The sequence below is a fragment of the Centruroides sculpturatus genome, unplaced genomic scaffold (assembly GCF_000671375.1).
Source record: "Centruroides sculpturatus isolate CEXI.00-Female unplaced genomic scaffold, Cexi_2.0 scaffold156, whole genome shotgun sequence".
Taxonomy (NCBI): domain Eukaryota; kingdom Metazoa; phylum Arthropoda; class Arachnida; order Scorpiones; family Buthidae; genus Centruroides; species Centruroides sculpturatus.
Window position 1 is genome coordinate 21,478 of NW_019384398.1, and position 14,904 is coordinate 36,381.

Sequence of the window (14,904 nt, forward strand, 5' to 3'; positions counted from 1 at the left end):
AAGGTGTCGAATAGGAAATCCTAGTAGGAAATTGAAGGTTCGATTTTGACGATAGGAAAAGAGGAAAGTCTTGAGTGGAGGAAAAAGGTTCCGAGTATTAATTGAGGTGACGGTTAGGATCGATAGTTATAAGAGAATTTGTAACTAAGTTAAGATTGAATTTTGTTTTGTCGGAATTCCAAGGGGAATAGTTTCTAAGTTAGAATAAGACTTAAGTTTGTCGGGTTGATTGTGATTTGATTTCTTATTTAATAAATTTGTTGTTTGTTTCTAAAACTTGTACATAGTATTTGTTAGATTTGATTAAACATTTATTATTGAGATTTTTGTGACTAACTTTGTCCTTACTTTATTTCGGTGCATGCGAAAAGTCCAGGCCTGGCAACTAACAAACGCGAACCCGCGTAAAGTACCCGTTAGGTCCCGGCTCTTTAAGAAAAAAAAACTCGTTGTAGAGCAAAACACTAAAAATAGTACTTTACATTGATAATAATGAATACTTGTTTATAGACGAAAATTTATAATTTGGCTTATTAAATGATATTACAATTGTAATCCAATGAAAAATAAAAGATAATTTGCTAACCAGATATTGCTGTAAGATACGTCTACCAAAGTGTGTTTTTGGATTACAGAGACGAATTTACAATTGTAATATAATATACAGCAAGCCGTTTATATAATTATTAAATGATGTTTATGTAAATATCAATACCATAATCGTCCATTTATCATTCTTCATTTAAAGATAAGTATTTTATTAGCCATGAAAAGCAGCCGATCCAATGCCCAAATCTTTAGCTACTGTAAAGTTTAGTTCATACTGAGCACAATTTGCTGGCAAAAGCATAAAAACGGACAGAATAACACATCACACATGATATCGTTTCTGGCAAATTTTACCATTTTGCAAATTGCTTTGAAGTTTGGAACTGTCAAGCTTCTTTGCTACAATTTGTGTGAAAAAATTTTGCTACCATTCATAGCCCCATTAATTGTCACATGGTTCTTGCTGTTTTCAAGATGGCTACAAAAACTTTTTTTGTTCCTTTTTTTAATTATATCGTTTCTAATTTCAATTTGACAGAAACATTCATATGTTTTGAAAACACGTTTTACTGTAGTGTCTTAAAGCACATATACGACTCTTCTGTCCCAACAAATTTTAAACATTTTAATGAGTTTCCACAAATACACATCTGTGGGAAGGTTTGGAAATAGGAAAACAAGCATAAGAATGTCACAGAGTAATTTTGGGGGGTATATCTCGCAAAGGGTCACATGTAGAGCTATGGTTCCTTTGACTTTTTTGCTCCTATGGTTATCCTCTCTATAGATCTGATAAGATCCCAAACATATCATTCTGAGCTTGAATTGAGCCCTTTTTTGCTCGTACTAGGGGATCTACAATTATGGGGGTAGTAACACCTCATTCAGAGTGGGGCCAAGCCCATAGGTCCCCCTAGAGTCTAGGCCCTAGACTCTAGGGGGACCTATGGGCTCGGCTCAACTCATATTTTACAGGATTGGACTAGCCCATAGGTCTAGGGGGTCAAAACCTCTCATTCAGAACTGCAATTTTACCTACGTGAACCTTTACCTCCATAGTACAGAATTCATTTAAAATTATACTTATGTCTTACCTAAAATCAAAGCCATATTTCCACACAAACAGTAATAAACATTCAACGGTTTCTCTTCATTATATTCTTCTTGATCTTTCGTATCCGAACAAACAATACTTCTCGACACGACCTTCGGCATGATTCTTGCGTACTCAAATGACAAATGGCGCTCGGAACAGAATCCGATTTAATAAATAAAAAAAACTAGCCAAAATGTCGTCGACATTTCTGAAGCACAAATTTAAAATTTAATCAAACTTTATTTCACTATAAATAATTTTAATAAAAATTATTTTAAATTTAATGCAAAACCATTTCTTTAATTTAAGTACATAATTTTTTTCAATTAAATCATTTTTTATAAACATTCGACTTTTGTGCTAATTGTAACGATATTATAATTTATTTTTAATTTTTAACTAAAAATTTAAATTAAGTTAATTTTATATGCGTACAAAATTAAAATATATATAGAGAGATTAAAATTTATATAAGAACAGTCATACGAGCTGGCAACACTGATTTTGCTTTTCAAGATGGCTTCTATCATTTGTGTGGAAGGTGGAATGTTGTTGTTCGTCGTCCCGAATTACTGGGCGTGATTAGTTTAGAAACTGTTTACTTTTAACCACATGAGATTTAATTTAACTCGGGAACGTAATACCGATCGTACGTATGAATTTCTAATAAATTTCCTTCGTATAAACACTATAAACACTTGAAACAATGCATTTCTATCTGTTTTAACTTATTGAATGAATATACACAAAGCATTGAATGATTCACCTTCATCTTATTATAATTTAAAGGTTTTTTTTTTTTAATTTCTGAAAGAAATATTAAGATTGTCATCATTGACAATCTGATGTCAATAATGGCATATTTTCCCTGTTAAATGTGCATATGTTACATATTTAAAGAGTTAATTCGTAATATTAACCGTTAAATACACACTATATGAAATCACAAAGGCAGAAAATACTTTAAAAGTTCATTTTTGAGTGATTTAAACGTTTTTGAAGTATTAAATTGGCTGTAGTTTACAGTAACAAAATTAAATTGTTTATTAAAGGTACTTATTGCACAGATTATGAGGTTATTTTGTGGCAAATAGGGTGACGTTTTGTTAACCCGGGATCGACGCGGTGCCTTATTATACGGTTGAAGTTTTTTCGATTCCCAGATACAATTTTACATATTTTCACATTTAAAACTGTACAAATCTACCTTTTATGATTGTTTAATATGCCATTTCAAATTTTCCAGGCAATTCCTACCCTTGGTTGGCTTGAAACGAGAGTGCTATTCTTACTTTGTGCTCTATACACTTTTATTATGTATAAATGCAGATATACTCAATTATCAAAGTGCATGAAAAGAAATGTACTATAGCTGTTTCTCTGATAATTATTGATTCCAAGTGGACTAAATATTTCTTCTGCTTGTATCAAACATGCTCTAATGTCTTTAGAAAAGTCTTTAGAAAAATCATTCATAAACTAACTGGTTTTATCTATCACGGCATCGTGTCATGTTGGCATTTGTCATCTCTAAGAGGAGAACCCTCATTCCTTTTCGAGAATTGCACATTTTGGATACTTTTACATGAAAATCTTAACTCTGGACCTGCCTAATGCACAGATAACCCCCAGTGACGACATGCCAGCATACTGGATGCAGGGTTAACAGATTTTCACTGTAATTAAAAGGAACCTTTAAAACCTTAGGACCAGTTTTTGAGTATGACTGGTTAAACTAGAAGGGATTTAAGGAAATATTTGGAGCATAATAACTTGCAAAGAATTGCCCCTATACTGGCTTTCTTTTGCTTTTTATATCACACAGGAATGGTTACAACCCTAACTAAATACTAATATTGCAAAGCAGAGATTGTGTTTGACCCCTCAGTGGCTAAGTAGATAAAAACACTGAACACTGGTAGTTGATTGTGGGTTGATGTCTCACCAGTAGGCTGGTTACATGGGTTTTTTTTTTTTTTTAGTTTTCTTTGCATGTCTAACACCTAAATAGGGTCAGATTCCTATGTAAGGTCTTCCCAAAAGGCATTCTTCATTGGCAGATTTTCTATATGTTGCATTGCCATAATTTGTGTTCCATGGGACTCTAGAGTTTTGCAAATAAAATTTTGTGTTGTACAATAAAATTTGCTTTTGAACTTTAATTTATGCTTTTAAAATATGTAGGAAAAATATATACCCGTCCAAGCTATTTTGATTATCCTTCCGATTATCCTTCTTCTTGTCATTCCTTAACATTCCATACACAGTTGGATTGCGTCGATATATTATTCATAACTTATTTTTATTGGCAACTTTCGAATTTCATAGACAAGATCAATGATAACCCATATGGGTTGACTTTGGGTTTGGACCAAGAAAGCGAAAAGAATGTTAACTTCTTGGATATATCGATTACTTGTAAGGAAGGGGAAATATGGACAGGCATATATCGCAATCTGGTTTATCAATCTATTATCATCCCTAAGAATTTGACAGACACTGAGCACGTTAAATATGCGGCGTTTAGAGCATGAATTAAAAGAGTGTACACCCACTGCACGAGTTTATATGATACATATGAGGAATTAGATTACATACAAAAGGCAGCAGTGCGACAGGGATACCACAGAAAAGAGATTGAGGCACTTATTAAAAGAATACAGAAGCAAAATGTAGGAAAAATTTATTTAAATGAAGTTTCAGAAATTATTAATATTCTATAGAAATAGGGAACTTATGCACAGACTGCAAAACTCACATTTGTGGAAAATAAAACCCATTGAATCTAATGGTGAGAGAATTGAACCATGTATTTGATTTTTGTATTTAAAAAGTGAAGTGTTCATTCATCAGAAAAAATGGTTACAGGAAGTAGCGATATTCAAATACTTAAGTGTTTAGCAATTTGCAAAAAATGAAATGCATTAGATTCTCTCACTAGTTGAGATTTTACCATATCCTCCAATGAAATCACCTGCAAAAATTAATCCTTTGCATAATTACTAGTTTGAATTAATATACCAGTATTAATTCAAACTAGTAATTAATGTAAAGGAACTTTGCATCATTTGGTTTTCCATTATTTGGAAACTGATGTCATATACCATTAAACAAATCATTTTTTAATCTGTGATCAATTTTATAAGTTTTTTTTATAATCTTATTTTGATTTTTACATGTATAATATCATCCATTTATTATTACATATTATAAGGGAGCATTATTTAAATTAAGATCACAATTTTTGCACATTAATAGAAGCGATAAAATGATGTGTCATGACAGAAGCTGAATTTTAAAATTTAGACCTGGAATATATCGGTGGGATCAAATGTCATCCCATGTTAAGTCAGTGGGAAAATTTTGCATTGTAAAAACATAAGCTCACATTACCTGACATTCAAAATATGATGCTGTTGCCAAATTATTTTAATAATGTTCTTTTTCCACTTTTTTCAATATATACCTTAACCTACGTTCTTAATATATTATACATTGCATTAATAAATCTTGCAAGTATAATACATTAATGTGAAAATATTCATATAATTTTGAATTTTTTAATAATATAACATAAAATAAGTAATTTTTCTAAAGATATGTTACTATATTTTCTCTTCAAGTAAGCTACATTAATGTCTTAAACAAGATTTATGATCTTAATATTTGTCATTCTTGTAGCAATAATAACTAGGCCTAGTTTTTAAACACTGATATGATGAAATTCAAATTGAAACTTTTGTTTAAGTAAATAAATATTTCTAGCTGATAACAATATTCAATTAAAGATTAAATCATAATAATTTCTTTGAATTTAATATTGTGATTTGAAAATAATGCAAATTTCTTCAAGTCTTTCAAATTATCTACGTTATGGTTTCAATGTATAATGCCGCGTACTAATTTGAGATGTAGGAATTCACTTAGCTTTTTTTTTTATTTTATTTTTATTTCCTTTTGTATCTTGAAATGTCATCCCTTTAGTTCCTGCTTAAGGCAAGGAAGAAGAAAAAAAAAAGCAGCTAGTAAGAGGTTAGATGTGTATAGCAGTTCTAGAACCACCGGAAGAGAATTATGCACTGAAAATTCTTAAATGAGTGAAGTGGGTGTAGTCTGGCATTATTGTGATGAAGAAACCATGTTTTATTTCTCCACAAATCTGGCTCTTCGACGGAACTGCTTCATGTAAACATCGCAACACACCTCAATTAAACATTGCATTTACTTTGGGGACAAATTAATAGTGTATAATGATTAGTGTATAGTAATTGAAGAAGACAATGAGCATTATCTTAGCATGCAAACAGCTCATCTTTCTTCCTCCATTGATTTGATTGCAACTTCATTTCTGGATCATTACAGTAAACCTATTTTTCATCTCCCATTATGACTAATTTCAAAAAGTTTTCATCTGTTTCAACCCTTTTCAAAAAGTTCTTGTGCAATTTGTTTCCAGGTGTCTGCAGTGGCGGTTGAAGATTTTCATGGTCTATCATTTTCAATCAATGTTTGACCATTGTTAAATAACCTGTATCATTCGTATACCCTAATAGACATGATAGCATCCCCAAAGGTTGTTTGCAGCATTTAAAATGCTTCTGCACCACTTTTAAAGTTTCCAACAAGATTGAATGCACATTCTTTGTTTAATGTCATGCATTTTAAAACCAAAAATTGAATAAGTTATACAGTCATTAGTCAACTGTTACTTGAATACTAATGGACAAATTGCTATGAAACTCAAGCAGTTTATAGCAGGAAGTTGGCAGCATTTCCTCTCCATGGAGAAAACTCTGACGTGTATTCTAACACCCATTGTTGTTTGAGTACCTGAATTTCTTTTATTGCACCTTGTGCAAAAACAGACCACTTTATCGGAATAATAGCATTTACTTTTCTATGTATCTTATGTTATAATTTTTCAAATCTAACAAATTTTTCATGTAATATTAGCTAAATTAATTTTGTAGACATTTTTCCTTCTGTCAGCTATAAGTTTCAGTCTTGTATACATACTCACAGCCATTGACATACATTAAAGCAGTGTTTTCCATGATTTTCCAACTAGGGAACAGTAATTTTTCTTGAGTCCCATTTTAAAGAAAAATTGTTAGGCTAGCTGTGATGAAAATGGGCAATGAGCAATCATTTTCATCACAACTAGCACCTTACTGAGCTTATGATTGCTGCACAGTATTAAGTAATAACTCTATAATTTGTAATTTGAAATTAAAATTAATTTTCCAGAGACAATGGCAGAAAATGACGAGGAATTGACGATTCCCAGAGCTGCAATGAACAAAATGATTAAGGAACTCTTACCGCAGATAAGAATTGCAAATGACGCTCGAGAACTACTTTTGAATTGTTGCACAGAATTTATTCATCATATATCATCGGAAGCGAATGAAGTTTGTAATAAACAGCAAAAGAAAACAATATCGGCAGAACATGTATTAACAGGTAAAAGAATTATATTTGAATCAAGATAATGTAGAGAAAAAAAATAATATAATTGTGTATATTCTTAGCTTTAGAAAATGTTGGTTTTGGAGCATATAAAGAAGAAGCGGAAGCTGTTTTAAAAGACTGTAAAGCTGTTGCAGCAAAACGTAGAAGGCAAAGTACAAGATTAGAAAATTTGGGTATTCCAGAAGAAGAATTGCTTAGAGTTCAGCAAGAATTATTTGCTAAAGTAACTTTAATCTTGATGTATTTTTTAAATTTAGATTATGAAATGGTTAGCACAGTTGTTCTAGTATAATAATAATAAGTTTTCAAGAAGTTAAATTTCAAAGGTCTACTGATAGAGTTACGAACATTCTAGAATTACAAGAATGTTTGTAATTCTATCAGTAGACCTTTGAAATTTAATAAACACTGCAATTCAAATGATGGAATAACAAACATTCCAAAAACATTAACCATTCATTTAATAAAATAGATATGTTCTGGCTTCTTTCAATATATCTTTGTTTAGCTAATTAATTTATCCACCTGGAGTCATCACACTCCAGAATCATTAATATAATTTAGTAAATAGAACTATATATGAATGGGGGCAGATCCAGGAATTTCATTTGGAGGTGTTCTTCTAATATTTTATCAGAAAAATCACGCTACAGAAAAGCAAAATGTCTTTCTCAATTACATATAAAGCAGCAACTTATATTTGTAATTTGTTGATGCTTTTATTTAGACACAGGAGCAATAACTTGTCACCGTTTTAAATCAAGTCAGGCTCCGGTTAAATCAGCAGTTAAATTGTGTGCAAGTTGCACATCGCTGGGCTAATGGTTGATTGACAGTCCGTGTCTTCAGTGATGAGTCGGCCAGGCTAGGATTCCTAGTATCCAGGCTTGCTTACATGCCATTTTTAGGCCAACGCTCGGCACGTGGCATATTAAAGTGCAATAGAAATCTGCTAAAACGTACAAAGCTATGTAGCAATATTGTTTATTTACAAAGTTTATCACTGATAAGAAAGTTATAAATAAATTTAGTGTGTTGTAATTCTCCGAAGATATCAATATTTATTAGAATGACCAACTTGTAAACAGCACAACTTTTTAAAATTTGATGAGAAAACAGACATTTCATATTTTTTCCGAGTACAAGTTTTACGAATTTATTATTTGTTACAAATATCAACGTAAGTAGTTCACAATTAATTAACCATGGATATGTTGAGATGACAACATACGAGTAAATATAAAAATGACTTCATTAAATTTTATTATTAACTTCAGTAAGAAATACTAATAATAGTAATTACTTAAATTATGAGTTTAATAAATACAGTGGTGCCTCGTATAATGTACGCCTCAAATAACGGACGCTGCAAACAACGGACTTTCTGTTTGGCCGTTACGTGACTCGAGCAACGGACTTTCTGTTTGGCCGTTACGTGACTCGAGCAACGGACTTTCTGTTTGGCCGTTACGTGACTCGAGCAACGGACTGGCTGCGAACAACAGACTTTCTGTGAACAAGTGCGAATGATGTTTCTACTCGTTTGCCAATGACAATCTGCTATTTTTATAATATATTCGTATTATTAGAATATATTATTAGTATATCTGAAGTACAGAGCTCCGTTGGGATTCGGCTTGCTCTCTTGTTTATTACATACAGTACATCACCTCAGTGCAAGGGGGGTATTTACATTTATTCAAGTGTCGTGCAAATCATGGCTTCTAAAAAAACAGAAAGGTGATTTCAATTGAAACAATGCAAGAAATCATCAGAAGGAGTGAAAGTTGACAAAAACTTCCTTGTCAAATGGGGAAAGGTTCAGGAGTTTACCAACACTCATTATCCAAACAGAGCTGAGGCCAACAGGATCATTGATCTCTACAATGACACCCTTGCCCATCATTTCCGACAAGTGTTGAAGAAGAGAGAGAAACAGACCACCTTGGACATGTTTTTCAAGAAGCCAGCAGCCAAAAAACAAAGGATGGAACAAGAGGAGTTGACCCTGCAAGCTCCGGTAGCCTCTCCTGAATCTGACTCCGATTAAAAAACAATAAAAAGAGACCTGCTGCAATGTGTAAAAAGTCTGTATCTGTATGAATGTGTGAAAAAAGTGTTCCTCCACCTCCTCACAACATCTGACTACCAGGCATAATTGGTGACTGCTATATTTTCATTTGTTTATGGTATGGTTATTTTATGCTGTGGAACGAATTATATGTTTTAACATGTATTTCTATGGGAAAATGCATTTTGTATAACGGACTTTTCACTTAACAGACGTGCACCTGAAACGGATTAAGTATGTTATACGAAGCACCACTGTATATGTAAGGACTTATATTTTATGATAGTCTTTAAATTTAATAAAAAATATATATCTTTAATATATTTAAAAAGTAAAATCATTAAATATGCATACATGTTAAATAATAATTATAAACCCAATAACTATTTGAATGGTTTATGCCATTAACTGCAGAACAACAACCATTGTGCTTTAAAATTCAACACTAAAATTACAGAAAGCATGTGGTACACTAATTTGGCCTAAAAATGGTGCATAAGTCAGCCCAGATTTACGGAGCCTTAGGATGGGCTATCAATTGGCTGGTGTTAGACAATAAGATAATTGTCACTAAGAATATATCACAATTATTCTAGTAGGGGGGTTTACAGGTTTAGGGTGCTACCTATCTGCTAGGGAAATTATAAACCAGTTTGCAATGCACTATTTGATTGAAACTAGTATTTGCAAATCTAGCTTTTTAGTTGTACTATGGGAAACTCTTTTCTACTCAGAATTTTGATTTTAGGGAGTGTGTACACACCCTCCGCACTCCCTAGATCTGCCCAATCCAGGGGCATGCAGAGGATGCATACACATAAAGTAAATATGTGCTTATTGTTTTAAATAGTTTCAGATGTTAGTTGCCATTTTGTGAAAATAATATAATTTTGATTATGATTTTAATATAACTGATCTCAAGTACTTTCTTATTCTTTGTATCAGGTTTCATGTGCATATAAAGAGATCTAATATATATTAAAGCCAAACAATTGCCAGATTATATCAGGCTATATTACTACTACTAATATTAATTAATTGCTATGTAATTTGTAGAGGCAGGTGTTAGGCACCATCTCTTGCTGGATTTAATAATTATAATTTAAATTAATATTTTAATAATTAAATTTAGCAAGCTATGGCACCTAACACCTGCCTCTTAGTGCCAAATTACATAGTATTTAATTAGTAGTATTATTATTATTATTATAGTCTGATATAATCTTGCAGTTATTTGACTTTAATATATAACTACTGGGTTTAAGATGTTTATATTTCTAATATACAGGGTGTATCGGTACAGCGGTTACAAACTTTCAGGAGAGATAGAGTAGACCCAGACGATGGGAAATCACATAGCAATGCATGGTCAGAAATGCTTTCCTGGAACTTGTTGCATGCATCGTGGCAGCTACTGGGAAAGTCCGGGACACCTGGTATTTTCAACAATGTTAGATCTTCAGTGCAACGGAGATGTGAGGCCTGCATCATAGCACGGGGCTGTAATTTCAAACACCTTCTTTGATTTTTGCTGTACTAAGAATAGTAAACATGTTTTCTCACCCTGTTCATTTCCTTCCTTTCTTGTGTTTTGTGTCGTCACTACCGTGACAGGAAAGCGTTTCCGACCATGCATTGCTACATGATTTTCCATCGTCTAGGTGTATTCTATCTCTCCTGAAAGTTTGTAACCACTGTACTGATACACCTTGTATATTGTTGATTAAAATTGACTGACAGCATTTACAAACTAAAAATGTATGGTGCCGTATGTAACCAAAGATTGTTATCTCATGCTTAAATATATCCGGAAGAGGAGATCGGACCGGAGGCTCGGGTAGCATAACTAGCATGACAAACGGCAGTTGTGGGTTTGAGCCTCACTCCAGGCCAATTCTTTTCTTCCAGAATTTTCTAAGTTATTTAATTTAATTATAATTATTAAATTTAATAAGAGATCTCTCTAGTGATAAATTATTTAGTAATTAACTTAAAATAATCATGATATAATAGTTCGATATAATCCAATAGTTGTCGGCTTTTTACTAAAAATATACATTGAAGAAACATGAATTGTCTTCTTAAATCCGTTACTCACTAAAGATTGTCTCTGTAGTTCAAAAATTGTATCATCCCTTGTGATTTTTCTATTGCTTACAACATATTCATTATTCCAATGGTTAAATCAGCTTTATGACTGAATTTATCAAACTTACGAAATGAAATTTTTTGAAAAGTGTACTATTTTGAATTGTTTTAGATCATAAAAATTAATCAAATTGAATTGTGAATTAAGTATTTTTGGAACGTTAGTAAATATTTGGACATAAACCAAAGGATGGTTCAAAAGTCGATTTATTTAAGTTATAATTATTTTAAGAATAGTCAAAAACTTGTTTGAAATAGCTGCGTGTTGTTATTCACATTTTAGTTGCTTTATTGGATGCGACTTTATCGTGAATAACTACATGCAGAATATTTGAAACTAATTCTAACCATTCTTAAAATGTATAATCTGTTAACTGACTTTTGGCAAATGTGTATTTCTCTCTTTTACTCTAAAAATTATAGATAATTCTTGATTTAGACAAATTCTTTTTTATGAATTAAATATTGATATTGACATTAACATGTGCATTATTTTTCACATGAGCATATGTATATATGTGTGTATATTGTGTTTTTAAAACTTTATATTATTTTATTAGTATTATCTTGATCTGAAATGATGGTCACATCTTTTACTTATGCAGCACAAGAATATATTTACCATGTAAATTGAGTATTGTCTGTATCTATTGATTTTTAATCACTTCATCAAATACTACATTCATTAATAATAAATTTCAAATTATTTCTCAAGGCAAGACAACAGCAACAAGAAGCCGAACAACAAGAATGGCAACAGATCCAGAGAGATCAACAGTTATTATTACAACAGCAAACGAGTACCGTGGACGACGACGACGAATATTGACTCTATTTTATTTGACGTCATTTGAAAACTGCATGCACATCTGAACAAAGTTTTGATTTTTGTTTTGTTTTTGGTGAACCGTGTCTGGCGTGAAAATGTGTAGCGTCTTCGACCGAACGATACGTTTAATTTCTCGATGTATAATAAAAAAAGATTTGCTTACATGACAAAAAATAAATGTTTTAACCAAATTTCATGAAATTTTTACTTTAAATTGTTTGAAGACGGTGTAAAATTTCAAAAATTAATCAACAGTTTATTTAATTATCGGTTTGATATTTTAAAAATGCGATCAAACTTGCATAAAAGCGTAATATAAAGAAATTTTAACACATTTCAGCATTGCCTTGCTCATTATGAGATTTTGATATTATTTCATTTATAATTTATCATCATCTATATTTTTTCTAGGTAAAAATAATATATTGAACAAATAGTTTCTGATTACAGATGAATTATTCATCAATATCTTAATAGGTGAGTATATACATAATAAAATAGTTCGTAAATCCTGCACAAGAGAATGTAATCATTTACTACATTGTTCTTACATAAGGCATTTTTGGTGAATTGACTTCTTTAATTTAAAGTTGCATGACACATGGGAGGGTTTTCTCGCGTCAGTCTTACATTTTAATAAAATATATATCATTCAATATATGAATGTGTGGGAGTCTCGTCCCTCGTTACCCATTGTGGGTCTGGTGGAACCCATAATGGCTTGCTAAAAATAGGCTGTCTAGTGCCTACAGGGTGGGAAAGAGTTTTAAATTTTGAAAATTCATACTAGATATAGACACACAGATATGCGCATGTTACCATGATCCTGGAAACATAGATTATAATTATATAAATAATAATATACTTTACTGTTTATTGCATTAAATTGGAAGTATAGATATTAAAGATAATTCTAAATGAAAAGTTCAAGCTACAGAATGCTTCTGATTTTCTTCATGTTAGTAATACGGAGATTCAGAAACGAAAACCCTAGGAATTTTTTATGGACAGTTGATTCCGTAGGCCTATATATCAAGCCCCAACCTGACACCGCCATTGTGGGCCTGGCAGCAAGGATATTATTAAAATAGACCCTCTAGCTGGATTTAAATTCTAGTGTGGGACATCTAGCATGCAGCAAAATAATGTTTCAGGCAGCAGGACCAATTATATATAATACATTTACAGATAATGCATACGTGGAGTTTTGGCATATAACAACATGACCAAAACTAAAAGCAATGGCAGATTATTTAATCCTAATAAGTGGGGGTTTGAGGTTAGTTTTACAGTACGAAGGGCATCAGAAGGCGATTTACTGCTTCTCTATGACGCGTGACATTGGTTAGCATTACTAGAGGAAAAAGTACAGTAAATTGTGAACATTCAAACACAAAAATCTAACTGTGAATTGGATTGATAGAAAAGTTAACTCAACACATGGGATCAGAAAGGTACTCCTGGTACAAAGGCTGTATAAAGTCCTGGTAGGCACTACCCCTTGTCAAAGAGACGGTGCCTGCTAGAAGGACTTTGCATGGGAAACTGGCTCCTATTTTGGTATTATATATGTTAAAAAATGTACGGAAAATTCCACGTGGACAGCCCATTGATGATGAACAAATCCGCAACCAGTGTTTAGTGGTTTTATCACTTGTCCACTGGTGGGCCAAAACTTAACTGTGAAAAGTACGCTAAGGACAAATGAATAACCAATAAAAAAATCGACAGGAATGCGTTATTATATTTTATACTAACTATCTAATCGAGAATGCAGAAAAACGTCCTGACGCCATGTATGTTCCACAATGGCGCGGAAGTGTGACTTTGCAAGAAGTGGTTTAAAATTAATGAACACAGCACAGAATTTTCAATTTTTTATATCATATTTTTAAGTTCAAACATTTAAACTACAGTACTCTTGGTAAACATTACAATGAATTACATATAGCACTAAAGAAGAGTGAGGACGGAGATATTGATGAAACTGAACTTAAAAAAGGAGATAATCTTTCGAACATAGCAGAATATATTAAGAGTCTCGAAAGCATTCTTAATATCATACACAATAATAGTTATGCTTGTTTATTTCCAAATATTGCAATCAGCATCCGTATAACTTTAATATTCCCTTGAACCAGTTAATTAAATCTCTCTCCCATAATTTCCCCTGTGTTTGACTTTACTGCACGAATTTGAAGCTACGTCGGTTTGCTAGCATCTGAGGCCATATCCACGATTCTATTATACAAAATAAAGTACAATACATGAATATATTGAATTACAAGAGAGATTTAGATCTATAGGATGGCCCAAAAATCAGTTTGTAGATACATTGAACATCCTGTAAATTTTAAAACTTTCTACCATAAATTATACCTGAATTTAAATCAATATTGTGCTCTTGAAAATCCTGTTATATATATTAATTTATTGTATTTAAGTAGTCTATATCTGAACACACAGCATAACTACAAACATTTGCTATATTTCTGTCTCATTATGCATGATGAAAATGCCAATTTTTTATTGTTTTATAGTGTAATATAATTTTTAAATAGATATTATTATCATAATTCCTATCAACACTTGCATTGGTACTACATATACAGCACAGGCAGATTCAATGCAAATGTAGAGAACTTACAAACAGTTTTTCCTATGATGATTATAAATGAAAAAATAATATAATTTCTAGAAAATAATTATTAATATTTAATTTTTAAGGAGTATGATGCA

The 14,904-nt window shown here is 31.9% G+C and overlaps 2 protein-coding genes across 3 annotated transcripts in view; one reads left to right on the forward strand and one right to left on the reverse strand.

The window, feature by feature from the left end:
• Positions 1-1,785, reverse strand: part of LOC111618516 (UPF0428 protein CXorf56 homolog) — a 12,230-nt gene extending 10,445 nt beyond the window's left edge. The window contains exon 1 of the mRNA XM_023360058.1: positions 1,644-1,785. Coding sequence (XP_023215826.1) covers positions 1,644-1,764 — 121 coding nt within the window. The 5' untranslated portion in view covers positions 1,765-1,785. The remainder of the gene's footprint in view (positions 1-1,643) is intronic.
• Positions 1,786-2,136: 351 nt separating this feature from the next.
• On the forward strand, positions 2,137-12,357 carry LOC111618520 (protein Dr1-like). 2 transcript variants are annotated; one of them, XM_023360062.1, is made up of 5 exons: positions 2,137-2,294; positions 6,893-7,108; positions 7,177-7,340; positions 11,897-11,961; positions 12,052-12,357. In XM_023360062.1, exons 1-4 carry the CDS (start codon positions 2,258-2,260, stop codon positions 11,915-11,917), a joined length of 438 nt encoding a protein of 145 aa, XP_023215830.1. In that variant the 5' UTR covers positions 2,137-2,257; the 3' UTR covers positions 11,918-11,961; positions 12,052-12,357. The 2 variants fall into 2 exon arrangements, with proteins under 2 accessions (XP_023215830.1, XP_023215829.1); XM_023360061.1 differs by lacking the exon at positions 11,897-11,961.
• Positions 12,358-14,904: the final 2,547 nt, after the last annotated feature.